This window comes from Castor canadensis, chromosome 12 (assembly GCF_047511655.1).
Source record: "Castor canadensis chromosome 12, mCasCan1.hap1v2, whole genome shotgun sequence".
In the NCBI taxonomy this organism is placed as follows: domain Eukaryota; kingdom Metazoa; phylum Chordata; class Mammalia; order Rodentia; family Castoridae; genus Castor; species Castor canadensis.
Genome location: NC_133397.1, coordinates 75741191 through 75768073, shown reverse-complemented (window position 1 = coordinate 75768073; position 26883 = coordinate 75741191). Strand labels below are relative to the sequence as shown.

General features: G+C 42.0%; 1 protein-coding gene across 1 annotated transcript in view; it reads left to right on the top strand.

Moving 5' to 3' along the window:
* Polr1a (RNA polymerase I subunit A) overlaps window positions 1-26883 on the top strand; it is a 66490-nt gene that overhangs the window by 19021 nt on the left and 20586 nt on the right. Inside the window, exons 13-19 of the mRNA XM_020179020.2 lie at window positions 5138-5392; window positions 9382-9573; window positions 21487-21636; window positions 22731-22914; window positions 23904-23986; window positions 24106-24264; window positions 25823-25921. Coding sequence (XP_020034609.2) covers window positions 5138-5392; window positions 9382-9573; window positions 21487-21636; window positions 22731-22914; window positions 23904-23986; window positions 24106-24264; window positions 25823-25921 — 1122 coding nt within the window. The remainder of the gene's footprint in view (window positions 1-5137; window positions 5393-9381; window positions 9574-21486; window positions 21637-22730; window positions 22915-23903; window positions 23987-24105; window positions 24265-25822; window positions 25922-26883) is intronic.

Sequence of the window (26883 nt, the reverse complement as noted above, 5' to 3'; positions counted from 1 at the left end):
TATCATGGTGACCCTTGGTTCCCATTGTTCCTCCCTAGGGACAGTAGCACAATGGGTCTGTCCTCATGCTTTCCTCATTCTCACACATCTCCTCAAGTAGAGCAGTAACTCTACCCAAGTTAAATTCTGCTTGTATCCTTCTCCTTTGGTGACGGGTACATCCAGACAAATCAGATCAAATCATCAGTTTTCTTCTTTTCTAGTGCATTAAGTCAGGTTTGTTTTCAGGTTCATAGGATCATTTGGCCTTTCTTAAGTGCTTTCTATTTTACTGGAGCTGTGTGAGATGCAAGAGGAAGCAAAGTGTATTTCACTTAGTGAAGTTGGGCAAATATGAAATAATCTTTCTGTTCACTCAAGTCAAACAGTCACAGTAGGAAATTACAAGAGAAAAGTTTTGAGAGGAGAATGCAGGGAGGGCTCGGGTAGTACTGGGGGCCTGCTACATGCTAGGACTTCACTAGGCACTGTGGATGTGACCCCTACCCCAATGGAGTTTGCAGTATAATGGTGGGGCTGCCAATAAATGGATACATGCAAATGTAACACCTACTGCCGAATGGTATGATAGACACCTTGGAGTGCAGCAGTGGGAAACCATGACTTTTTGCATGGGGTACTCAAGAGGAAATGAGTTTGAAGGAATGTGCAAGGCAGTAGAGGGAAAGCTGAGAGTCAGCAGGAGGCTGTTGTGAGCCAGGGAATGGGTTGACTGAGAGGGCCTCGGGGAGAAACAAGGCTGACTACAGGGGATATTTCAGAGGGAAAACCGTGGGCTCTTGGCCATAGATTGGGTGTTAGGGATGTGGAAAAGAGGTCATGAACTCAAAACTATGATTTTCAGCAGAAGAGAATGGAAGTGCCAAGAAAGGAGATGCTTCTAGGCCTTTCTGAGTTTGGAGATGATAGTGGAGAAACTAGGGGGCCCATCTCCAGTAAAAAGTAGAAATATGGGACTTAGATCTAGGGTACTGTCAGAGTATTAAACTCTTTGAACATAGAGTATAATAGATAGAGAAAATGGGGGACCCTAGAAAGGCTAAAATGTATAAACAGGAGGGAAGATAGGGGAGGGGCAGGGTGGAGATTGTTCAATTTGTGTCTGTATCTATCTCTTGTATGTGGTTATGGGGTTCTTCAGGGTCAAGTGAAGGTCATCTGTGAACAGAGGGAAGGGAGCCAGGTTTTTTAGCCCTTGTGATGAGAAAAGCAGTGTAGCTAAGGGCACTTGAAAAGCAAAGTAAAAAGGATCCAGGGGTTTCTGACATTGGGATATGTGGGTAAGGCAAAGGTATAAGGGAAGTCCCTTCATGTGGTTACTTTGTAGGCTCTGAGGTGGGGTGGGGAATGGGACAGGGCAGTGAGCAACAGCTCAGGAGAGGGAAGGTTGGCCTTGTACAGTGTGCTAATCAGTTCACAGGAAGTAAATGGAAGATTAGCATTAGGTGGTTCAGTCATTGTCTTCCAGTTTGAGCTCAGATCCTTCGCAGGCTCTTGAGTCTTCACATTGTCCCTGTTTTCTCTTCCGGCCCACCTCTCAACCCAACCTGTTTCAAGGTCTTTGTTCAGTGGTGTCTGTCAATGCTGGGTTCATTTCCCCAGGCTTGGCAAATGCCTGCCTAGAATGCGTTGCTCTTTCCCTGACTCTCCCAACCAACTCCTGCTGTTCCTTTAAGGTTTCAGCAAAGCCCTCTTTCCCCTGGGGTCAGATAGTAAATAGTTCAGGCTTCATGGGCTATACACCCTCAATTGTAACTACTCAGCTGTACTGTGTAGTGTGAAAGCATGTTTGGGTTGGCAAGGGGAGCACTCCATGCTCTAGGGCTTCTGTTTGGCTTTGTGCCAGTAAAACTTTATTGACAAAACTAAGATGGCCAGCCTGCAGACTATAGTTTGCTGCTCCTAAAACCTGTGATAGGTACTCTTCATGTATTCCCCCTGGCACCATGTCCACCCTTATTGCTCCCCCTGCTTGTAGTTCTCATGGTGTTATATCGCTAATGCATGTGCACTCATCTCCCTGCCCTTGAGTTCCTAATCTCATGAGTTCAAGGGCAGGATATGCTCTGCTCACCACTCTCCAGTATCCCACATGTAGGAGGCACTCGGGAAATTCTTGGGGTCCAAGTTGAGATGCAGGAGGCTCTGAGGTGTGAGGACCACATTGGAACTGATGACATGACTGGAGTACAAAGACACAAAGGGACTTTATAAAAGAAAAGTGATTTTACATCAGGACCTAGGGACTGAAGATGGCTAACTTCATTTTCTGAAGTCCCATAAAGTTATATGTGATACCTCTGCTCGTGATAAAATACATGGGTGCTTTTAATTTAAAGACTGGTTGATGTGTTGTATTATAGTTCAGTACAGATCTGGGGGAGGTGAGCAATAGAGAGACTATGGTTTGGTAAGGGTGAGCTACAGATTAGGTGAAAGGGGGAAGGTTGGCAGGAAGGTCCTCTTTCCCCTGTGAAATGGGAAACCTCTGTCCCTTCCCCCTGGACCTCATAAAGAAGGGAGGAAGTGGCCAGGACAGCCTCAGCTCTTTTCCCTACCCAGCGGCTGCTCAAAGCAGCCTTTGGCCCTAGGCCTGCCTCTGGAAACTCTGACCCGGGCACAGGGGCACACTTAATTTTCACTGAAGTATTTATTTGGAGACAAGAGAAAGGAAAGGCCTTGGGTTTTGGTTGGCAAGGGTTGCACCCCATGTTCCAGGACTTCTATTTGGATTGGCTGGTGCCTGCCAGGCTGGCCTGCGTACCTTCCCAGCTGTGGCAAGTTTGCTTACGCTGGAAGATGTTGCAAATTTGCTAGACTCAGATCCTAGGCCCAGCCTGAGTTTTTTGGGTCTGGGCCACAGGTCTGGGCAGCTTTTCCCTTGAGAGGCTAAAGAAAGAAGACCTCAGGCTGTGTGACGCAGTCAGCAGCCACTGCCATGGGCAGCTGCTCATGGGAATCCTCAGAGTTCAGGTCTCCTTAGAAACTTGGGACTTGGGGGTGGGGAGGGGAGGGTTTGAATTCCTGAGGGAGTGAAAGACAGACTCCATGCTAGGTGCTTTTAAGACTGCCTTTTAGTACTTAGGGAGTTTGCTCCCTGCCTTCCTGAGCTGGGGAGCTTTAGTTGAGCTAACCAAGAATAGGAGAGAGAGGGGGAGCAGCTTCCCAATGCAGCCTCATAAATGTGGACAACAGACTAAGACACTGGATTTAGAGTAGTCTTGTTTCCCCCACCCTGTTATCTGCTGTGACTTAGGGATTTGGGGTGGGGGTGGGGAGGTTATTGTCGAGTCTCGAATTCTTCTGGGCTTAAGGGGTGTGGGCTTCAAAGTTATTGAGGTAGGAATTTCCTTCATGCAGTAGAAGTGTTGTTTAGGTTCATCATTAGGAACCCTGGAAGATAACATATGATAGCAAAAGATTTAATGAGCCTTACAGTAAAGTCACTTTTTGTGGGAGATGTGTTTGGTCACAAGGACGTGATTGACCAGATTCATAAGGGGGGAAAAGTATGAGTAGTGATTATCTTTTTTTTTTTAAATAAATTTTTTATTAGGAAATATTCATTATACAGGGTGGATTCGTAGTGACAATTCCGATTAGACTTATATTATACATTATTTACCTTGTCCCCTAGTGATTATCTTTGAAGGGTAAAATTGCTTGAGGGTTTTTTTAATTCTCTTTAAGTTTGTCTGTATATTGTTTGTTTCCATATAAGCATATTACTTGTGTGATTTTTCATGCTTTCTGTAAAAATAATTGAGGTTAGACCCTAATCTGAAAAATAACCTAAAAAAGCAGAAAGGTCTGGGATGTTTCTCAAGTGCTTGAGTATTAGCATAGCAAGCACAAGGCCCTAAGTTCAAACCTCAGTACTTCAGACAAGGAAAAAAATAAAAATACGGAAGTAGCCAGGCATGGGAGGTGACGAACTTCTGTAATGCCAGCACTTGTGAGACTGAGGCAAGAGGATCACAAGTTCAAGGCCACCTTAGCTACATAGAAAGACCCTGTTCCAAAAAATAATTTTTTTTTCTTTTACAGAAGTCATATATGTTCACTGTAATGTGAGCAGTACTAAGATGTATAAAGCTTAGGGTTTTAATCTGTGCCTTAACTATCCTCCCTCCAGGGCCCATGCCCCGGAGACCACAGTAACAGCTTAGGGAAGCCCCAGGCACCATTTTGAGATACACACATGTGTGCAGACATGTACAGAGTTGGTCTAGGTTTTAAATCACTGATCCTGTCCCCTAATGTGCTAGTGGTATGTTTTTCTTTGCCACCACTTCCAGACTGGCATTATTTAACTAGCCTTTTCATCCTTGCATAACATTGTGTAGTGTGGATGCACTGCAATTTATTGCCCCTTCTGTGGGGCACTCAGGTTATATCTACCTTTTGCTACTATAAAAACTGCTACATAAACATTATTCAATATAACCTTACATTGGGGCTTTCTTCTAAAAGGCTACTAGGAAATGTGCTTCAAATGTTCTAATAGCTATTTTCAAACTGTTTTCCAAAAAGATTATGGCAGTTTACGTTTCTTACGCATTTTGAAAGTGCAATAAAATATTTTCAGGGAGCATTGAAGTGGGAATTAAGAACCCTGTCTTCTAGTCCTGGCTTGTTGTATGAATGGGCTAATGTATAATGGGCTAATTATTCTAAAATGTAAAATTCATGTTTAGAGTAACGTACTCACGTGTGACCATGAGGGAGATTTAAGAAGTCTGCCACATTCTTTCAAACCCCAGGGGTGTTATGGTTGTTTGCAGGTTTTTAGCCTTCGGGAGTTTCTTTGCTAAAATGAGTTCTCAGAGGAACCCAGGATCTGCATCTCTGAAGAAGACAGTGATTACTAGACAGAGACCAGTGACCTATTCCTTGTACCTGAGTCCACAGCCAGGATCTGGACTGTGCACATACTCGCCAGAGGGACCTTCTGGCAAGTATTTCTCAGACATTTCTAGGATTTTGCTCCAGATTAGAAATTCTCCTTGCATTTAGTTCCCTAGAAAATGAAATAGGCAGAACTCACTCAGGCCAAGGTTAGGTGAGCCTTTGTAGAGGGCAGTGATAATGCTGAAGTTCCCACAGATTACCCACTTGTTGTCCACTCGGCCTCCAGGTTTGCCGACATGTAAAGAACGGGGACATTCTCCTACTGAACCGGCAGCCAACCCTGCACAGACCCTCCATCCAGGCCCACCATGCCCGCATCCTGCCTGAAGAGAAAGTGCTACGGCTCCACTATGCCAACTGCAAGGCCTACAATGCTGACTTCGATGGAGATGAGATGAATGCTCACTTTCCCCAGAGTGAGCTGGGCCGGGCTGAAGCCTACGTTCTGGCCTGTACCAGTCAGCAGTACCTTGTTCCCAAGGTAAGTCTGACCTTGGGGCCCTTCCACAGTCACCATCAACATGATTTGGCATATTGAACCTGGGCCCCAGCGAGCTCCTGGGATCGATGGGTGGCCCCAGGGCATGCACACTTGAAAAAGAGGGTCCTAGTTTCTTCCAGCTGGATTTTTCAGCCTCTAATTGACTAAAACTAGAGGAAAGTTTTCATCTTGTTGTGTCTTAAAATGTAAGTCAGAGCCGGGTGTGGTGGCTCACACTTGTAACCCTATCCACTTGGAAAGCGGAGATGCAGAGGATTATAGTTTGAGGCCAACCTGGACAAAAAGTTTTCAAGATCCCATCTCATTCAGTAAAGAAAAGCTAGACGTAGTAGGGCATGCTTGTCATCCTAGCTACATGGGAAGTGTAAATAGGACAATCACACTCCATGCCACCCCAAGCATAAACCCAACACCCTATTCAAAAAATAGCTAAATTCAAAAAGGGTTGGGGGCATGGCTCAAGTGGTAGTGTACCTGTCTAGCAAGTGTGAGACTCTGAATTCAAATCTCAGTATTTGCCCTACCTCCCACCCTCCGCCAAAAAAAAGTAAGTCAGTAGAGAAATTGAGAAAGCCATCCCAAAAAGCCAAGTTCAATAGCTGCATAATAAGTCATGTCTTCCAGATGTAATGTTTTGATTCTACAACTTACTGGCCCCTAGTAAGCATTAGCATGCAAAATGTGATGGCCTACAGATGACGTTGATCCTTTAAGCTCTGACAAGCCTGAGTTTTAAGATGCAGCTTAACTCCAGGGGCCTAGGAAAATCCCCTTGCTGTCCGTAAAGGCATCTCTTTAAATAAAATCTCTTCCTTCTCCTTCTAAGGTCCATCCTCATGGGCAGCCCCATGGGTGTAACTTCCTTTTACCTTGCCTAGCAGCTGACTTGTTCCCAGAAGTGTAGGAGCCTGAGTTAGTGTGTGTTCATGGGAGGAACAGAGCAAGGAAATGGTCACACTGCAGGAGAAAGGGTGAAGTATGCTCTAGTCCCCACTTAGGCCTCATCACCTACCCAAAGGTCTCAGGGCTTTTCAAGTGTACGTCTTTTTCATCACAGTGATTCACAGTTATATGATTGTAGCAGAGTCTGAAAGAACAGGAATAGTGATGTAAAACTACAGGTGCTATTTACCAAGCACGATTTTAGGGTCAGCCAGTGAAAAGCACTTTGGAGGCTTATTTTATCCTGCCCACAATCTTTAGAGGTAGTTGTTATTGATGTACACATTTTATATTCAAAGAATTGCCTAAGAATGCCTGACTAAGAAGTGGGGAGGACAAGGAGCTCCCGTATCTTCTTGGCATTGGTTCTGCTGTAGAGATGTTTAGCTCTATACACTGGGATCACTAGGGCTGCTCGGAGGTGTCTAGCACTGGTTAGTGCTCTCTGTTCCTTGGAGCTTCTTTTTCCCCATCAGCCATTTGCCATCCAGGGAATCTTAGGTGGTTGGGAGCCCAGCAACCTAGTCTCTTCCCACCAGATGCACCCTGCAGCTTCACACAGGAGCAAATTTGCATTTAACTTTGCCTTCTCTGCCCACCTAGTGGACTATTGATTAGTAAAAGGACTAAAAGCTGTAAGGAGGGATTAAGGGCCCACTCTGATCACTTGGAAATCATAAAATATAGTTTGGCTAATGTAAAAATTGGCATTTTGTCTTTTCATGTCAATAACAACAGTAATAGCTATAGGAGTGGTGACAGCAAAAGCCCCCACTTACTGAGGAGGTCCTGGGCCTCAGGCACAACTCAATGCGATTTGTGAGCATTTTCCTAAATTGTTCCCACAACAGCCTTATTAGGTATCATTTTTCAGATGAAGAAACACCAGTGCTCAGCCTATGGAAAGTTTTTTGGTTTTGTTTTTGTTTTAAACAAACTTGAGATATAGTTTCCTGACTTCTTCTACTTAGCTAGTGAATTCAAGACAAAAGACCCTGGTCTGCAAGCGTTCTGGCTTTTTTTTTTTTTTTTTTATATGTGCATACAATGTTTGAGTCATTTCTGGCATTAATTTTTAATGTCATTTTACTGTGATGTTTAGCAGAATAGGATAACTGCCAATTTTCTGGAGTTTTGATTTATAGGTGTTCTTTCTAATCCTAAACAGGATTTAAGAGCATGAAACCTACATCTGGTAGATAAATCTTTTTTAAGAGCTCCCTGAACCACGTGCTGTGTGGCGAAGAGATACTGATAATAGAGTTTTTCTTTCTACAGTTGTACATCTAGGCCTTGTGTTGGCTCTGTCCAGGAACCTGTGCCTGAATCTCTACCTCCCTGCTCTGGCTGACCTTTAGTAATTGCTTTAATCATCATTCCTTTCTAGAATTTGTGATTTATTGTATTGAAAGCACTTTAGCCCTTCAAGTAATTTTCTAGTCATGGAAGAATCTGGATAGAGATAAGGCGAAGCATGGGATATATCACATAACTAATAATTATGTTCTTTAAAAGAAGAAAACAGTGAAAAAACTTCTATCTGCTCCCCAAACACTGTGGGATGCGTCATGCATAATACTGGTTTGGATTTTTTTCCCCCAAGCAAAATAAAACCATCTTTGGAACAAAATATAGAGTATAATTTTTTATTTATGTTAATAACTCAAAGCCTTCATAAGGAGTCCTTACATCTATGGAACCTTTTCAGCCCATCTATAATAATTATCTTTGAGTTTACATACAGCCCATTGCAGTAGTATTTAGACCATTTGACAAGAATCCTCTTTAGCCTTTGAATTAGTGCATGGGGTTAAATTCCAGGCACTTCTCCACTGCTGCATTTGTGAGTTCCTCTAGCCTTAGTTATGAAACATGACCATAATATTGGCTAGTATTTAACAAATAATCTAGTGATAACAGTCTTTAGATCTAAGTCTGGGTTTTTCTCAAATTCCTATAAACATGGAAAAGTTTGCAAAAACTACTTGCAGAATGTCAGCAAGTATAGCTATTTTTACTTAAGTGTGCCTTATGTTGCCATGCACACAGACTCGACAGATAAGGTTAAGGAGACTGGGGTTCACAAAGACTGTGAAAGTGTCAAATGAAATGAATGTACCTACCAAATATAGGGTCTTTATAAAAGCTCTTGTTTTGGCATCTGGTAGATAATAATCTTTACTAAAGGCCCAGCCTCAACCACACACTATCATGAGAAGTACGAATAATGGATATTCTTTCCTTTTGCAGTCATGTACATCAAGACCTGGTCTAGGAACCTGTGCCTAGACCTTCCTCCTTGTCCTGGCTGACTCTCAGGTCACCCCTCAGGCCGCAGCTGTACCACTGGTCCTCATAGAGACCATTCCTGGCTGTCCCTGCCCCGATCTGTGTTACGGTCTTCCCTGTGCTTTTCTTTATGGCATTTGAAACACTCTGATCATGTGTTTGTCCATCATTTGTTTACCGTCTGGCTCTTCCCAGGGGTAAGCTGAAGGTCTGCCCAAGCCTGGGTATACAGTAGTGTCTCAATAAATATTTGTTGAATAGATAACTTTTACAGAAGAATCAGGCCCAAAATGTGTGAAAATTTATGTATCTGTGCCAGAAATCTGCTGGAATAACTAGAACCAGATGGTATTAAGCAGAGAAGGCTTGGAAAACTGGATTAATTTGAGGCAGTTTTGGTGGTGGTGGTGGTGGTGGTGGTGGTGGTGGTGGTGGTGGTAGTGGGGTTTGAACTCACACTTACTAAGCAGGCACTCTACCAGTTGAGCCACTCCACCAGCCCTGAAGAGGTTTAACATGGGACAGTGGGCAGATGACAAAAGTAGACGCCATTGGTAAGCCCTAATCATGTGATTTGAGAGGTAGTTTGTTTCTGAGCAGGGTCCTGGTGAGGGCAAGAGCAGTAAGATTTGGGTCTATATGGGAGAGCTCTTAGTAACCATTTGGCTTCTAAGCAGATGGTTAGAGCTGGAATCACATCTTATCTTTGTTCTTTTCGTATCTGTTTTGGTTTGAAGGATGGCCAGCCATTGGCGGGACTGATCCAAGATCACATGGTTGCAGGTGTAAACATGACTATTCGGAGTTGCTTTTTCACGCGGGAACAATATATGGAGCTGGTGTACCGAGGACTCACCGACAAAGTGGGGCGCGTAAAGCTCTTTCCTCCTGCCATCCTGAAGCCCTTTCCTCTGTGGACTGGAAAACAGGTAATTGGTAGAAAACAGCCAGTACATTAAAAAAAAAGGAATCAGACCTCATATAGAAGGTTTCATTTCCAAGAGAGCTGAGGCCAGGAACAGAGAGATGGCTAATCATAAAGTAGCCTGACTTTCCTTAGGTCTAGGAGGGCTCAACGGAACATCTACTAAGAATAGGTTGCATATTTCTTTCCTTGGCTTTTAATTTGAATGTGGTGCCTATATAATTAAAATGTGGTGTTAATAGGCAGTTGTGCTATGACTATACTAGAAATGTGTGTTGGGAAATACCGAGTGCTTTGCTGAGTGCATTGAGATACCATATCTGATGTGATCCTCACCACCAACCTGCAATTATTATCTCTCTTTAGCAGGTGATAATGCTGAGACTTAGAGGTAATAAATTATATGCCCAGGGTTATGGGAGACAGAATTGGAATTCAAACCCAGGACTTTCCACCTCCTAAAGCATCACACCATACTTCCTCTCAAAGTAACCAAATGATAGTACACATGATAATCAAGTAATGAAATACAGTAAACCTGTTTTATTGCACATTGTTTTGATCAAGTGTGGTCAAAAAATAATAAAAAGAAATAAATAAAAATCAAAAGAATTTCAAAAACAATTTTAAATTCCCACACATGCATTACACAACTCAGTTGATTTGGAGAAGCTCCCCGTCATTCCTACATTATGTCAGTTGTGTTTAAATAATTGCATGATCTGCCAAGTCCTTAATTTTTTGAAAATTTTCTTGTGATACTTTGTCTAGTTTTGATCGGGTGTCCTAGACTGTATGCTGCAAGTATGATACTTTACTTGGGCACAGGTATTATAGAATGAGTTAGGAAGCATTTCCTCATCTTTGACTTTTAATATTATTTCTTTCTTAATTGTCTGATAGAATTCACCAATGATGGCACCAGGGCCTGAAGTTTCTTTGAGGACAGGTGTTTTGTTTATTTTTTGTTTGTTTGTTTGTTTGTTTGTGGTGGTGCTGGGGCTTGAACTCAGGGCTTCATGCTTTTGAAGCAGGTACTGTACCCCTTAAGCCATGCCTCCAGCCTTCTTTTGTTTTTTATTACTTTATAAAGCAAAAATGTTTATTTGGTTCATGTATGGGGAAGTTTTTAACTAAATTGCTATTTCTTTGATAGATTGCTATGTATCCCCCAAAGTTCATGTATTAGAAACTTGATCCCCAATGCAGCAGGTGGAACCTTGGGCTGCGTGTATAGCTCAGAGATAGAGCATTTGCCTAGCATGCACAAGCCCCTGGGTTTAGTTCCCCAGCACTGCCTGGGGGGGGGGGAGGGTGATTAGAACAAAAGGGCTCTGCCCTTATGAATGGATTAGCACTGTTAGCATGGGAGTGAATTCCTTACCAAAGGTAAAGTTTGGGCTACACACATACTCTTTGTAGACCCCCTCTAAACACACACACACACACACACACACACACACACCCCTTGCCCCTTCCATGGGTATAGCCAGAAGTCCTCACCAGATGCTGTGCCTTCTTCCCAATCTTGGACTTCTAGCCTCCAGAACTTGGAGAAAGTAAATTTCTGTTCTTAGCCCAGTGCCGTTGGCTCCTGCCTATACCCTAGCTACTTGGAGCTACAGGAGGATTGCAATTCAAGGCCAGCTCTGGCAAATACTTCAAGAGACCCTGTCTCCAAAATAAGCAGAGCAAAATGGGCTAGAGTTGTGGCTCAAGCAATAGAGCGCCTGCTTTGCAAGTGCAAAGCCCTGAGTTCAAACCCCAGTCTCACGAACAAAATCTGTTCTTTATAAATTACCCAGTCTATGGCATTTTGTTATAGTAGCACAAAACAGACCAACACATGGATACAGTTGTTCTCGTTTCTATTTGTTCTTGAGAGAGCATTAGTACTTATGCTTTTCAAGAATGTTGTCTATTTCCCCTTTAGTTACTGAATTTGTAGGTATAAAGTCATAAATGTGACGAGCTGGTGTCGAAGTGTTACATGCCGGTGTCGAGGGTCCTTGCCTTCACAGGCCAGGGAACTGGCTCATGAGGCAGCTGAATGAGCCAAAGCCGGTATATAAAGTAGGATTTATTAGAGAGAAAGGAAAGGCTACAGATAGAGAAGTGTATCAGAGCCCGGAAGCCAGTAGCTCGCTGCACAAGTGAAGGCTGGGGTTTTTATGGACAATTTAACTCTGTGTTAGGGTATCAGTTAGGTGGGTTTTTCTATTGGCCATGTATTTGCATGTGGCCTCTCTTAGATGAGCTGGTCTGTTTGCCCTTTATTGGCGAGGCAGGGAGAAACAGTCTTGAGAGCATTTTGTTCATCAGCCCCATGGCAGGTTTGTGAGACCCTGTATCTCCTCCTCAGGGTGCAGGAATGCAGGTTTATAACTCCTTCTCAGGGTGCAGGGCTCATGGTGCTCGATGGGGAATGGGACACTGACTCACTTATCTGCCTTAGGTCTCCAGACCCACCAAAATGTTCCTTTATTGTCCTTCGCTGTCTGTAGCATCTAGAGATGTCATCTCTCATTCCTGAGGTTGGGGCGATCAATTTTATTACACTCAAACAACTAGTTTTTAGTTTCGTTGACATTCTCTATTATTCTTCTGTTTTCTATTTCATTGACTTCACTTTGATCTGTATTATTTCTTTCCTTCATTGACTTCAGGTTCAATTTGCTTTTCTCATAACTTCAGGTTGAAACTGAAGTCTTGATTTAAAATTCTTTTTAAAGAAATAGAGGCATTTTTTGTATAAATTTCCCCCTTACATTCTGCTTAAGAGGCATCTCACAACTGTATGTTGTATTTCTACATGTATTCACATAAGAACACTTCATAATTTCCCTTTTGTTTTTTTTCACCCATATATTGTTTGTAAGTATGTTATTTAGTTTCCAAGTTTTTAGGAATTTTCCAGGTATCTTGGTTACTGGTTTCCAGTTTAATTCCATAGTATCCAGAGAGCATACCTTGGATGACTTGAATCCTTTTACATTTATTGAGATTTGTCTTACAGCTTTGTATCCTTGGTGATCACTGTCCTTCATTTCCTGGTGTGTGTTGTCTTGAAAACTGTTGCATATTCATGTTGTTTCTGATGGGAGGGTTTGTCAGATCACCGATACTCTATCCTGGTCAGAAATAAAAGTTAGAATAGATGGGAACTTTTGCAGTTTAAAATTAAAATCTGTAAGATGGATAAGTTAGTTCAAGGATTTATAAGCATTTCCTGTAAAGGACTTGATAGTAAATATTGTCACTTTACTGGCCACACAGTCTCTGTCACAACTACTGAGTGCCATTATAATATGAAGGCAGTCATAAAAGGTGCAGACATGGCCAGGACCCAATTCAACTTCGTTCACAAGAGCAGGTTGTAGATCAGATTTGGCCCTTAGGCCGTCACTTGCCCACCTGTGATTTAGTTTGCTGTTTGTATTTGTCCACTTTATTATTTCTATTTATATGTCTTTATTTATTCTTGATGGTACTGGGGTTTGAACTCAGAGCTTTGCACTTGCTAGGCAGGTGCTCTACTGCTTGAGCCACGTCTCCAGCCCCAATTTTTGTCTCTATTTTATCAGCCATCTCAAGTTATCTCGGAAGTCAGTGGATTCTAAGTCTTACATAATTAAGCATCCAGAATTTCATAGTATTTTTTTTAAACATACATGTGTTCAAAATAGAACCAAATAATGGACAAAGCATATATATTTAAAGCCACAAATATGTTCATTCCCTTTCACGTGAAAATAATTTGAAATGTAGAAAAGCTACTCCAAAGAAGCAGCTGTTAACACTGTGATTTACAGCAGCAGAGACTTATCAAAAGCCGGATTACTCGCCATTGGGGCTAGGTAAAGGATGGCACAGCCATTGCCAACTATCACAGGCTGTTAAAAATGGTGGTTTGCAAAGGCCATATCGCACTCTGGGGAAATGCTCTGACAGAATGTGGAAGAAGAAATAGACTACATGATTGTATGTGCAGACACAACTGCAACTGTGTTGAAACATGCAGAAGAAAAAGGTTGGCAGCCCGAATAACTTTGTTCATGTTAGAGATTATCTGTTTTCCTTTATAGTATTTCTGGGCTGTGATAATTACTTTATAAATAAATAAAATGTGAAAACAGACTCAGGTTTTACTTCTGGCACAGTTGAGATTTTTCAGTATTTCCCAAAAGGTTAGGCTAATCTATTTCTTTTCAAATAGGTGAAAAGGGCAAGAGTAACTCACTGTTTTGTGAGTCAGTGTGGTGCAACAGAAGAGAGTCATATTTAGAATCAGGAGAAGAGGAATTTAACTTAGAAAGTATATTTCTCCTTCCCCAGAAAATGAAGTCTTAGGCCATTTCTCCAGGGCATTTCCTACAGCCGCTTGAGTGCTTTTCCTTCTATTTACAAATGAGAGCTCTCCTGTCACTTGTTGAAAGAGCACTCAAAAACAGGATTTGCCTCTCATTGCAGATCGTGAGCACAGCTCAAAGAACATTCATCAGGCGAACATACCTTTGTAAACTCTCCCACAGACCAGAACCCTCAGACCACCCCTCCACGGCCCCTCCCACTTCCCACCTCTCTCCAGAGGTTATCTGATTCCAATACACAGAACTAAGTTTTGTCTTTCCTTGAACTTTATATAAATGAAATCATACAGTAAAGTCATATCTATGTGAGTCACTCTTTAATTACATATAGCAGTTGATTCATTTTTCATTGCTTTATAATATTTCAGTGTGTGCATAAGTTTATCTGTAATCCATTTTACTGTTGATGAATGTTTGGTTTGTCTTCAGCTGGCTATTACAAATAGGGTTACTATAAGCATTTTTGTATGTCTTTTATCGAACAAATACATGCAGTTCAATGGGCCAATTTCAAGGAATAGAATTGCTAGGTCATAAGACACATGTTCAACCTTGTGTTAGTTTAATAAACAGTGTTCCAAAATGCAAAATGCTTGAAGTAGTATATACTTCCATTCCCCCAGCTTGTGAGAGTGCTGGGTACTACTTATCCTCAGCAGAACTTGATGGTTACGGTATTTATTTTGTTCTTTTGGGGTTTTTTGGTTTGTTTGGTTTTTTTTCTCTTTTAATTTTAGCCATTCAGATGGGTATGGAGCCAATGTGGTGGCATATACCTGTAATTCCAAAACTTACCTCTAATTCCAGTGTTTGGGGTGCTGAGGCAGGAGGATGGCATGTTCAAGGCCAGCCTATGCTTCATAGAGAGACCATGTCTTAAAAAACCAGATGGGTCTGTAATGCTTTTTTTTTTTTTTTTTAAGGGGGAGCAGTACTAGAGTTTGGAACTCAGGGCCTTGAACTTGCTAAGCAGACACTGTACTACCTGAGCCGTGCCCCTAGCCCTTTGTATTTTTAGTTGTTTTTCAAATAGGTCTTTGCTTTTATGCCTGTGCTGGCCAGGACTGTGGTTCTCCTCTTTATGCTCCCCACATAGCTGGAATGACAGGTTGACTTGAGGCTTCTCAGATTTTTCCCTGGGGCGACTTCAAACCTTGATCATTCTGATCTTCACCTTCTGAGTGGCTGGGATTATAGCCTTGAGCCACTGCATGTCTTGTAGTGTCATCTTTTTTTTCTTATTATTATTTACATTTTCTTAATGATGGTAGAACTTGAGCATCTCTTTTTTGAGACAGAGACTTGCTATGTAGCCTAGGCTAACCTGGAACTCAACCTGCAACCAAGACTGCCCTCAAACTTGCAAGCTTCCTGTCTCGCCTCCCAAGTGCTAGGATTACAGGCATATACCACCTTGCCTGACTTGACCCAAGTAATCTTTTGTGGACAGTTGGTATGTATTCTTTTAAGGAATTTTTGTTTTCAGTTAACACATATTTTAAATATGATAATCTTACATGTTTACGGGGTGCAGTGTGACATTTCCATTCATGTACACAATGTACAGTGATCAGATAAGGATAATGGAAATATCCATCATCTTATACCTTTATCGCTTCTTTGAGATGAAAACATTTAAAATCCTCTTTAGTAATTACTTGTTGTCAAGCATAGTTACCCTACTGGGCTATAGAACATAAGGAGTTATTTCCTCCTGCTCAACTGCACCCCATACCTATTACCCATCCTCTCCCTCCTTCTCCCTCCCCTGCCCTTCACGGCCTCTGTTCTACTCTCTACTTCTGTGAGATCAACTTTTTAGCTTCCACAAGTAAGTGAAAACATTCAATATTTGTCTTTCTGTGCCTGAGTTTTTATTTCAGTTAATATATGTCTTCTGAACTATGCTGCTGCAAATGACAGGATTTTGTTCTTTTTATGGCTGATATTTTCCATTGTGTACATATACCATGTTTTAAATTCATTTTGTTTGAGTTCATAGAGTTTTGTTTGTGTTTTTTTGTGGGGGTTTTTTTGTGTTTTTTTGTTTTGTTTTGTTTTGAGGTACTCTGAATTAAATCCGAGATCTCATGCTCTGCTACTTGAGCCTGCCGTCATCCCATACCATGTTTTCTGATTTTGCTTTTTTTCTGCTGGTACTGGGGTTTGAAGTTAGGACTTTGTGCTTGAGCCCCTCTACCACTTGAGCCACACCTCCAGCCCCACACCACGTTTTCTTCAGCCATGCATTTGGGGTTGGTTACTTAGGTTGATTCTGTACCAGAACTGTGGTGATCAGTGCTGCAGTTAAAGTGGAAGAGCAGGTATGTCCTCGACATGCTTTTTTCCCTTTCCTTTGACTATGCACTCTGCAGTGGTGTAGCTGAGTCATGTGATAGTCTATTTCTGGCCTGGTAAAGAACTCCATGCTGTTTTTCATAATATAGCTGGACTGATTTACATTCATACAAGCATGTATGAGAGTTCTCAGCCAACTCAAGCCGTCTATTTTTAACATACACCAAATGTAAGGAGAAGTTCATTTACCTGTTTTTATGTGCTAAGTTGACAGACAGAAGCTTTTTTATTTGTACTTGCTTGTAACTTTCTCAGTTCACTTGATGGTGTGTTATGGGCTCATTCCTACGTGTGAATATAGATCCCCTCATTCTTTTCACCCCTCCTGTGTTGTAGTCCATGATACAGATGTGCCGCAGTTGATTTACCTGTTCTCCATTAACAGGCATTTAAATTTTCACCTGGTTTATTCTACCACCACTTGTTTCTGAGTATACTAATGTACTTTTCTGGGTGTATCTTTTCAGTGAATCCCTAAAAGTATGACTGCTGGTCAAAGGATATTCGTGTTTCAAAACTTCCATGTAATTTTAAAAACATTTTAAAAGATTACTAAGGCTTAGTATATAAATGTTTTAAATGATAATTCTAGAATCCTGCTCCCCTTCACACCTTAAGGGAATGTTGCAGTTAGTCTTCTCTTCGTAGTGTAGTTTGTGACTGGAAATAAATTGTACACTTTTAGGACGTTAGTGCAGGAAAGGTTTATGGTGTGAGCTAAGGTTCTGGTCATCTTGTCTGACTCCTTTTTTCAAGTGGCGATACAATTCATGTTTAACAAAGAAATTACCATTTTCAAATGGATTCAGTGTTTTAGTATGTTCACACGGTTGTACAACCATCATCATCTGTAACGCCATAGTATTTCTGTCAGTCCCAATTTTTCCCTTTCCCCTGATACCACTTAGTGTCTCTGTGAATTTTCCGAGTTCAAACATTCCATATAAATGGTACCGTTCAGTATGTGGCCTTTTGGGACTTGCTCCTTTTATTTCGTATTATGTTTGAAGGCTCATCTATGTTGTTGCATGTAATAATTCTTCACTCCTTTTTATGGCTTTATAATCTTCCATTTTATGGATATACCATATTTTGTTTACCACCTTTAGTTGGCAAACCCAATAAATTGGGGTTGTTTTTACTTTGGGGATATTACAAATAAAGCTGCAATGAACATTTGTGTCCCAATTTTTGTGTGGTCATGTGTTTTCAGTTCTCTTAGCTAGTATAATTGCTGGATCATGTTGTAATTCTGTATTTAACTTTTTTAAGGACCCTCCAAATCATTTTTCAAAGTATTTGCACCATTTTGTATTCCTGCCAACGTGTGTGGGTTCCAGTTTCTCCACTCTCTCGCCAATACTTGTTTTGTTCTGTTCTGTTTTACAGTCATCTTAGTGGGTGTTAAATGATATGTCATTTTGCTCTTCATTTGCATTTCCTTAATGACTGATGATACTGAACATCTTTTCATATACCTCCAGGCCATTTGCAATATTTTTAGATAAATGTCTATTCAAGTCCTTTGTCCATTTGTTAATTGTGTTCTTTTTACTGAACGGTGAAAGTTTGTTATATATTCTGGCTGTTAGAACATATCACATGTATGACCTATAAATAATTTCTCCAATTCTGTGAGTTGTTTTGCTATTTGATACACAAAAGTTAAATTTTGACAAAGTCCCAATTATTTTATTTTGTTGCCTGTGCTTTTGTAGTCTTAAGTAAGAGTTTTATTGTTTTAGCTCTGACTTTAGGTCTTTGATCCATTTTGAGTTAATATTTGTTTATGGTGTAAGATAAGGCTTCAAATTCATTCTTTGCATATCTAGATCTCTATATATAAATATAGAGATATAGATATAGATGTATATTACCAATTGTTGATAAGACTGTTCTTTTCCTATTGAATGTCCCTAACACCCTTGTGAAAAAGCAATTAAGTGCACATATGTGGGTTTATTTCTGGACTCTAATTTGTATTTCATTCATATTCCAATCAGTATGTCTATTTTTATGCCAACACTATACTGTCCTAATTTATGTAGCTTTGTAGTAACTTCTAAAATGTGGAAGTGTGAGTCCTCCAATCTTATTCTTCTACTTCAAGATTGTTTTAAAATCAACTTGTTCATTTCTTCAGTTGGAATTGTAATAGGGATTGCATTGAATTTGTAGATAAATTTGCGGACTGTTGCCATCCAAACAGTCTTCAAATCCTTGATGTCTTTCCATTTATTTAGATCTTCAATTTCTTTCAGCTGTGTACTATAATTTTCACTTGGCAAGCTTTACACGTCTTTGGTTAAATTAATTACTAAAGTAGGTTTTTTTTGTTTTGTTTTTTGTTTTTGGGGGGTTTTTTTGTTTTTTGTTTTTTTTTAATATTACTGCAGCTTGAACTCAGGGCTTCACACTTGCTAAGCAGGTACGCTACCACTTGAACCACTCCATGAGCCCTCATTTATTCTTTTTGATGATATTGTAGCTAATTTTTTTCTTAGTTTTATTTTTAGATTCTTCACATTACTGACTACTGATTTTGTCTATTGATCCTGCATCCTTCAGCTTTGCTAAAGTCATTTTTAGCACTAACACTTCTTTTAGGTTTCTCTGTGTAGATTTTCTGTATGTACAAATATGTCACCTGTAAATTACCCAATTGCCTTGTGAGAACCGTTAATACATCATTTAATAGAAGTGGCAAGTATAGGCATCCTTGTCTTCTTCCTGATTTTAAGCAGAAAGTATCCAGACTTTCATCAAGTATGTTAGCTCTAGGCTTTTTACACACACACACACACACCCCTCTTTTTTCAGGTTGTTAACATTTTCTTCTTAGTCTGTAGCATATTTTTATCATGAAAGCATATTGGAGTTTGTCAAATGCTTTCTCAGCCTCTTTGATTTGTAGATTAGGCTGCAGGCCATATTTCCTTGTCTTTGGATGGTTCCAAGACCGAGTTCCGGTCTTGGTTATTACCCTGGCAGTCCTCACTATACATGTGGTTGAAGTGGAGCTTGTGGTAGACATCTCAGGGAATCCTCACCTCCTGCCTTTCTTATCCACCCCGCTCACCCTTATAGTGCCAGCCTTCTGCACAGCTGAGGTATGGAAAATGTGACCTTTCTGTGGTCATCTTTTGCTGAGGAAACAGTCTGTCTGCTTACTTTAAAGATTCTGTGGCCAGTTGTCCCCCTGCTCCTGGAGCACATGTGAAAAGGTAGCTGCTTTCCTGACTGCTTTTTACATGTGCCATTGCACACCTGTGAAGGCACTGCTTGGTGCAGCCTGGTACTGGCACACAAAGGGCTGTTGATGCCAGTTCCTGCCTCACTTCCCCTGTATGTGGGATTTTGTGTGTTTAGCCCTTCTGAAGCCAACCTGTAGTTACCCCTGCACACCTTCCTCCCTCTGCATCTTGTATGGAGCACCTACTTGAGAAAGTGCCTCTCCTGGGCTTCTATTAGCAGTTGCTTGTTGGAAAGATGACCATCTTACAGACCTAGCTTGGACCAGGTAGCAAATCCCTTGCCTTTCAATACTAAAATTAATTCCAGTCAAATAGATGTACTTCTGGTATTTAGCTCTGTGAAAGCCAGGCATGGTGGCATATGCCGATAATCTCAGCACTCAGGAGGCTGAGGTAGGAGGATCAAGAGTTCTAGGCCAGCCTAGGCTACATAATAAGACCCTATCTCAAATACAGGTAAACAAAAAATGCTAATTATGGCGGGCCACCAGGTTTCCAGCACTCAGCTAAACAGTATGTCCTGTGATGTGCTTCTCTATAGAACTCAGGCATACTGGGATCACTCAGATCTTTTTTACTCTTGGGGCTTGAATTCATACTTGCTAAGCAGGTGCTCTAACCCTTGACCCATTCCATCAGTCCTTTTTGCATTGATTATTTTTGAGATAGGGTCTTGCTTGCTTTATGCCCAGGCCAGCCTGGACCACAGTCCTCTTGTTTCCTTCCCTGAATAGTTGGGATAACAAGTGGTCACCACCATACCCAACTGTTGGTTGAAATGGGGTCTTGCAAACTTCTTATCCAGGCTGGCCTCAAACCACAATCTTCCTAATCTCTGCATCTTGAGTAGCTAGGATTACAGACTTGAGCCACTGCACCTAGCCTATTCAAATCATTTTAATAACCACTTGTAAAGCCTCAGTCCTTTTTATCAGTGTCACTTAATGCCTGTTCTCTAAAGCATTTATTTTGTCTGAAAGTCTGAATCAGGAATGTGTTTATAACAAATGGCCCTGTTGAGTTAAATCAGAGCATGCTGTGGTCTGAATGTTTATATCTCCCCCCAATTCATGTTGCAATCCTAACCCCAAGATGATGATGTTAGGAAGTGGGGCCTTTGAGATGTTATTAAGATTATTGGGACAGAGCCCTCATGAATGGGATTAGTGTTCTTATAAAAGAGGCCTCAGAGAGCTCCTTCACCTTCCTACTGAGTGAGGAAACAAGTCTTCATCTCTGAATTAGAAAGCAGGGCCCTCACCAGACAGTGAACCTGCCTTGGTTGGTCATTGCTAGCCTCCTATGTGAAGCTCCTCAGTAGGAAAGCTCTCAGTTCCTAGGTTTTGCACCACTGCCTCCCTTGAAAGTCAGAGCTGTTCTGTAGAGAGGAAGTTACTGAACAACATAGATGGTTACAGTTACCATCTAATTTGAGGTAGCCTGAAAGTGAACAAAGCATGCCTCTGAGGAGTGTTCTTCAGCCTTCCATCCAGTTAGGGACTGATGTCATGTCAGGGATCCCTTCTGGCAGATGGCAGTGTTAAGAGCTCCACCAGCCCTCATAACCTTGCTAACTTTGTTGTTGTTGTATTTTTTACCACGTACTAGGATATTTCTTTATTTTGACCCCATAATAATTTGCTTTTTTCCTCCTTGCTTTGGCATATTCAGGAATTTAATTCAAGTCTAAGGGATTGTTTATTTCAAGATGAACTATTTTGGGGAGTAAAATTCCCAACGAAGTCCTTATTGGTGTCTATTTGTTTCTGCTCCTAAATCATTGAATTAAAACTGAGATTTGGCTTGCCTTACAGATGTAGAACTATGGGTTTTGCTGTACCTGAGATCATCAGAAACAGGATGGTGGAGCTACAAGTCCCAAAAGGAAACTTCTCTACTCTTCCTGCCCTCAGTTTTCCCTCTTTTTCTCTCTAGGTTGTGTCGACACTGCTCATAAACATAATCCCAGAGGACTACATTCCACTGAACTTATCTGGAAAAGCAAAAATCAGCGGGAAAGCCTGGGTGAAAGAAACTCCTAAGCCTGTTCCTGGCTTTAACCCTGACTCTATGTGCGAGTCCCAGGTAGGGTCACCCAGCTGTTTGGGTTGGCAGCTTCTATTCCTGCGTATAGACAGATTGATTTAAAACAAGTAGAAATTGGTACCATACCTCAGAAGAGGAGAGATTTTCCCAAGGTAGTATCCACTTTCATTTTGAAAGGGGTCAGGGTCTGACTGCACCATCTGATCCTCATTATTAAGTTGGAGTCGATTCTGAAAAGCTTAGAGATGCAAAACCCAGGTTTCCCCTCAAAATCTCTTGAGTGGCTCAAGATGATTAACTTGCTATGAGGTCCCAAAACCCCAGTTCTAAGCCTCCAGGACCAGGCTAAGGAGGGTAGGCCAGGCCAGTCACACCTGGGTGCCCTGCTAAAGAATCCCAAGGCCTCTGTGGTTTGGGTGGTAAGTGTCCCTAAGTCTGCAACTCACAGTGTGCTTAGTAACAGTCTTTTTCTCTCTATCTTTGTCATGCTAGGGATCGAACCCAGGGTCTCTTGCCTGCTTAAGTCTCATGCTCTTTACACTGAGCTACACCCATGCCCCTATAACAGGGTCTTAATGGATGCTCCATTCAGATCTGAAGTGTCACTTTTTTTTCCCTTTATGGAGCATATACCTAATGTGTGTTATGTCCTGCGGCTATGAATTCTTTTCTTTTAATTAGCTTCTAAGACTTGGTGAAAGTACAAATTCAGGCCTTGGAATATGCTTTAAGAAAAGATTTTATTATTCTTACACCCAAGGTGCAAGATGAGGTGTGCCTAGGCCAAAGTTGAAGCTTTGGATGCTCTCATTTGCATTCCCAAGGTCTCAGTCAAGGGTGCTCGACCTCAAATGTGGGTGGGTGGGAGAGCAGAGGGACATAAAGCCACACTGAAATGTGTGGGAGTTTAGATTTACAAGATGTATAGTCCCAGAAAAAGCAGTTAAAACTGTATGTACTCTCCTTTATTTAAAGTTTATCTCAGTTTCATGTGTTCCCTACTTTTTTCTATGAAGGGCTCAAGGCAGGTCACAGTAGAGGCACACACAGTGAAGTTAAACGTCAAGGAGGGAGGATAGCTTCCCAAGGAGATGTCATCTGCAGCCTGGCATTAATGCCCTTTCCCTGTGCAGGTGATCATCAGGGAAGGGGAGCTTCTCTGTGGAGTGCTGGACAAGGCACACTATGGGAGCTCCGCCTATGGCCTGGTCCACTGCTGCTATGAGATCTATGGGGGCGAGACCAGCGGCAAGGTTCTTACCTGCCTGGCCCGCCTCTTCACCGCCTACCTGCAACTCTACAGAGGCTTCACCTTGGGTGAGTACCAGGCCTGTGGTCCCAGCTGCTGACCTTGGGGGACCAACTAGGCTCCTTCTCCAAAGATATCTGGCTTCGCTTCCTTTTCGTTCTGTCCACCTGACCTTACAGCCTGTGTTTCTTCCTCCTCCACAATGCACAGCAACCCCCTCCAACCCCATTCTCATCCTGTCACTTTCTTGACCCCACTCTTTATCCTCATACATGTCCCCATTCTCTCCTGCAAGTACCTTCAGGAATTCCTGAGCCCTCCCTATTCCACAGAGGGGCTTCCTTGTTGTCAGAACTGCCCATATCTTTCCAACACAGTGGGAAGTGCCAGCACTTTTGGAAACACCACTTGGCAGACAGGTGGGAGTGATGCTAAGATAGGAAGAGGGGCCTCCTTGTTTGCTGTTGGAAGTGAGAGCACTGTTTTAGGTAATTGGCTTTGATGTACTGCTGCCCAAGGTGAGCAGTTTCTCAACTCTTTGAGCCAGAGGGCTTAAATGAAGCAACTCAGGCCTTTCATCCTCCTAAGGCAGTGCTGAGGAAACTGACGTGATGGTCCCTATCACCTAGACTTGACATGGCCATGTGTCTACAAACACACAGAATTACACAGGTGGCCTCTCTGACGTGGCTCTCAGAAGCCCAAACTGGGATACTCTTCCCCTCTCTTCCTTCTCTGAATTTAGCTTTTCATCCAAAAGTTCATCATTTCTAGCTCTTTCGTCCCACACAGATTTTTGGGTGAACTCAGGCCTGGGCTTACTTTGTATCTGTGTAACTTTGGGCAAGTAACTCAATGTTGAGCCTTAGTTTTAACACTTATAAAATGGGGATTATAGTCTTAAGAGATGGGGGTGATTAATGGTGTTAATATCATTATCATTGTTCTGGTACTTCTTGTATCTGTGGCATACTCCTCGGATCCTGAGTATCACCAAATTTAGAGTCTGGTGAAGTCAGACCTTGTCCCTGCTGAGCTTGACTGTTTTACTTCACAGGCGTGGAAGACATTTTGGTTAAGCCGAAGGCAGATGTCAAAAGACAGCAGATCATTGAAGAATCCATCCACTGTGGGCCCCGGGTAAGGAGGGGCTGGGTGGCCAGGGTACAGCATAAAGGGATCTTGTGTCCTACAGAATGAAACCCACACCCTCCTCATTTGACTCATTTGACTCTGACGTGTTCCTTTCTTCGCTCTAGGCTGTCAGGGTTGCATTAAACCTACCAGAAGCTGCATCATGTAATGAGGTCCGAGACAAATGGCAGGATGCCCATCTGGGAAAAGACCAGAGAGATTATAACATGATTGAACTGAAGTTCAAGGAGGAAGTGAACCATTACAGCAATGAGATTAACAAGGTTAGCCCAGCAGTGCATGCACTTATCCCCACCTTTTTGAATGCTGATTTTTTTTTAAAAATTACATTTTGATTCTCACCCAGGGCCATTTGGAGCAGTCTGACTATTTAAAAGTCAACTAACTAGGTGAGATTTGAAGTGGGATAGGTAAGATTCATCATTCTGAAGAGCCCAGGGCTCATCCAGTTAGGATCTGGAAAGGCTTCAGGTTAATGCTAAAAGAAAATGCTTTGTACTGGCTTTCGTTTTAAATGTTTTCATTTTGGAGTTAACTACATTGAAGAGCTCTAAAGAAAGAAATGTTTCCTATGGGCCACTGCAGGCAGAAGAGCAGAATAAAGGGCTAAAATCACTACTCCCTCTTACACGACAGAACCAGGGATGAGGCCTGGCTTCAAGTCCTGGTTGTGTTTCATACTTGCTATGTGACCTTGGGCAAGTGATGTGACCAGGCTGTGTGTTCATTGATTTCCTCACCTGGATGTGTAGTATTTGAGGAGCACTGCCTTACAGCATTGTTGGGATTGTCTGGGAGCTCACATGCAGTGCCAATCCAGGCCTGAGGTAACTGAGAAAGGAGAGCCTGCATGAGCAAGATGGAAATCTGGTTCTCTCCACACTGCACCCAAGAACTGGGACTCCCTGTCCTGTGATTTGGAGGGGCCAGACTGCCCTCACCCTGCTTCCTGGGCCTTGGGACCCAGACTAACAAGGAGAGGAGGAAGCAAGGCCAACAGTCAACAAAAGTCAAGAGTTTGTGGAGTCTTCTTCCTGGCTTTCAGCATCCCTTCTGCTGTTAAGAAGACGGAGTTCATCCCTGAGAGGTGTTATTCAGAAGAACCTTCCCAGCAGTGCAGGGAAAGCAGGCAGCTCCATTGCCAGGGCTGACTGAGGGTGCTAGGGTGAGGAGGTTGTCTTTAGAAGCATCTCAAAATGGCTTCTTGTCCTCCAGTTCCTCTCTTCCTGCCCCCTCTTCCTACCCAGGTTCCACCTCTCCTGTGTCAGGATGGCTCTCTGGAACCCCAGGCAAAGGCCTAAACCAGAGTCCTCTCTCATCACCTCCTTAAGATTCCTACCCGGTGCTTGGTGATGTGCTGGTAAATGTGGACGTGGTGTGGACTTCATTAATCTGAGTCTGGGGAATCCAGGCCAGGCTCTTGGGCATAACTTTAATTTTATTTTACTCAGCTCCTTTCCAGAAACATAAACTGGATCTCTCGCTCTCTCTCTCACTCACTCACTCACATAAGCACATGCACATGCACACACACGCGCACACATACACATATACCGCATTTCCTTTTCATCTTTCTTTTTGCCACCATTTGGCCAGCAAATGGAACCTGTGGCTCCTGGCAGAGGTTGTGTTCAGTATAGCACAGAAAGCAGGGACTCTAGTGAAAGGTTGATGCCAAATGAGGCTTTCACTTACCTTGAATGGAATTTGACTCTTAGCTGTAGATAACTACTCTGGCTTTATTGCTTCTGCATCCTGAATTTACCTGGAATTTCCACAGTGGGTGAAGTCACTGACATAGTGTTTTGATTTAATCCACAGGCATGCATGCCTTTCGGCCTACACAGACAGTTCCCAGAGAACAACCTGCAAATGATGGTGCAGTCAGGAGCCAAAGGTTCAACTGTGAACACGATGCAGGTGTGAGCAAAAGTGGCTTAGCCGGTTTGCCGGGGATGGCTGGTGGCAAGAGGAAGTTTTCAGGTTCATTGTTGATTTTAAAAGGATTAGAATTCTGTATAAAATATGACAAGGACTAAAAAATACAAAAGCATATAGAAATCAGTACAGGTGCTAACCACTGCTGTTGACATGTCAATGTTGTACACTGATTATAGATAGAACATACAGGCAGGATATAATGTAGATATATATTATAAACTTTTATGTTTAGTTATTATATTGCATCTATTCCTGTTACATATGCACACTGTGTATGTAAAATCTCAGCTGAGATCCTATTATGTTGTGTGACCTACTTTTTTCACTTAATATTACATTATAAGCATTGTCCTAAAGATTACCTAGCCTTTAATTTGAGGCCTGTTATCTCAGATTTCTATGGTGCTATGGAGGCATTTTCACAAATCTTAGCATCTGTTGTTTTTTCTTTCTTTTTTTAATCTTGATGACCTTTAGAGGGTCTTAAGGATCACCCTATTGTTCCATGAGTGACAAGCAGTAGGAGTGGTCTCGAAAGGCTGGAGACCCTCAGGAAGCTAAATAAAGGGAAATCTAGACACATTGCTTTCTTTTTCCCAATAGTATTCACAGGCAGTTTTCTAAGAAGACACCTCAATGGCTCGAGTTCTCTCAATGTCTGTAGGACACAAGGATCACAATAAATTCCTTTTTCCTGTGGCCTCCATTTTCCAATTAGAACCTTTGAGTCCCTTCCAAGAATAATGTGACAATGATAAGACATGGCTTCTTTTCCAAACATCACCTGATTTTAAATGCTTCCAAATGTGAAAATCCAGTTCAGTCAACAAAAGGAAGACACATTTGTTATGTGTTTTTTTGTTGTTGTTTTTCTTTCTTGAAACATGGCTTCCCTGGTTTGTTTAAATGTCTAGGTTGACCTTTTAGAAATCAGTTTCCAC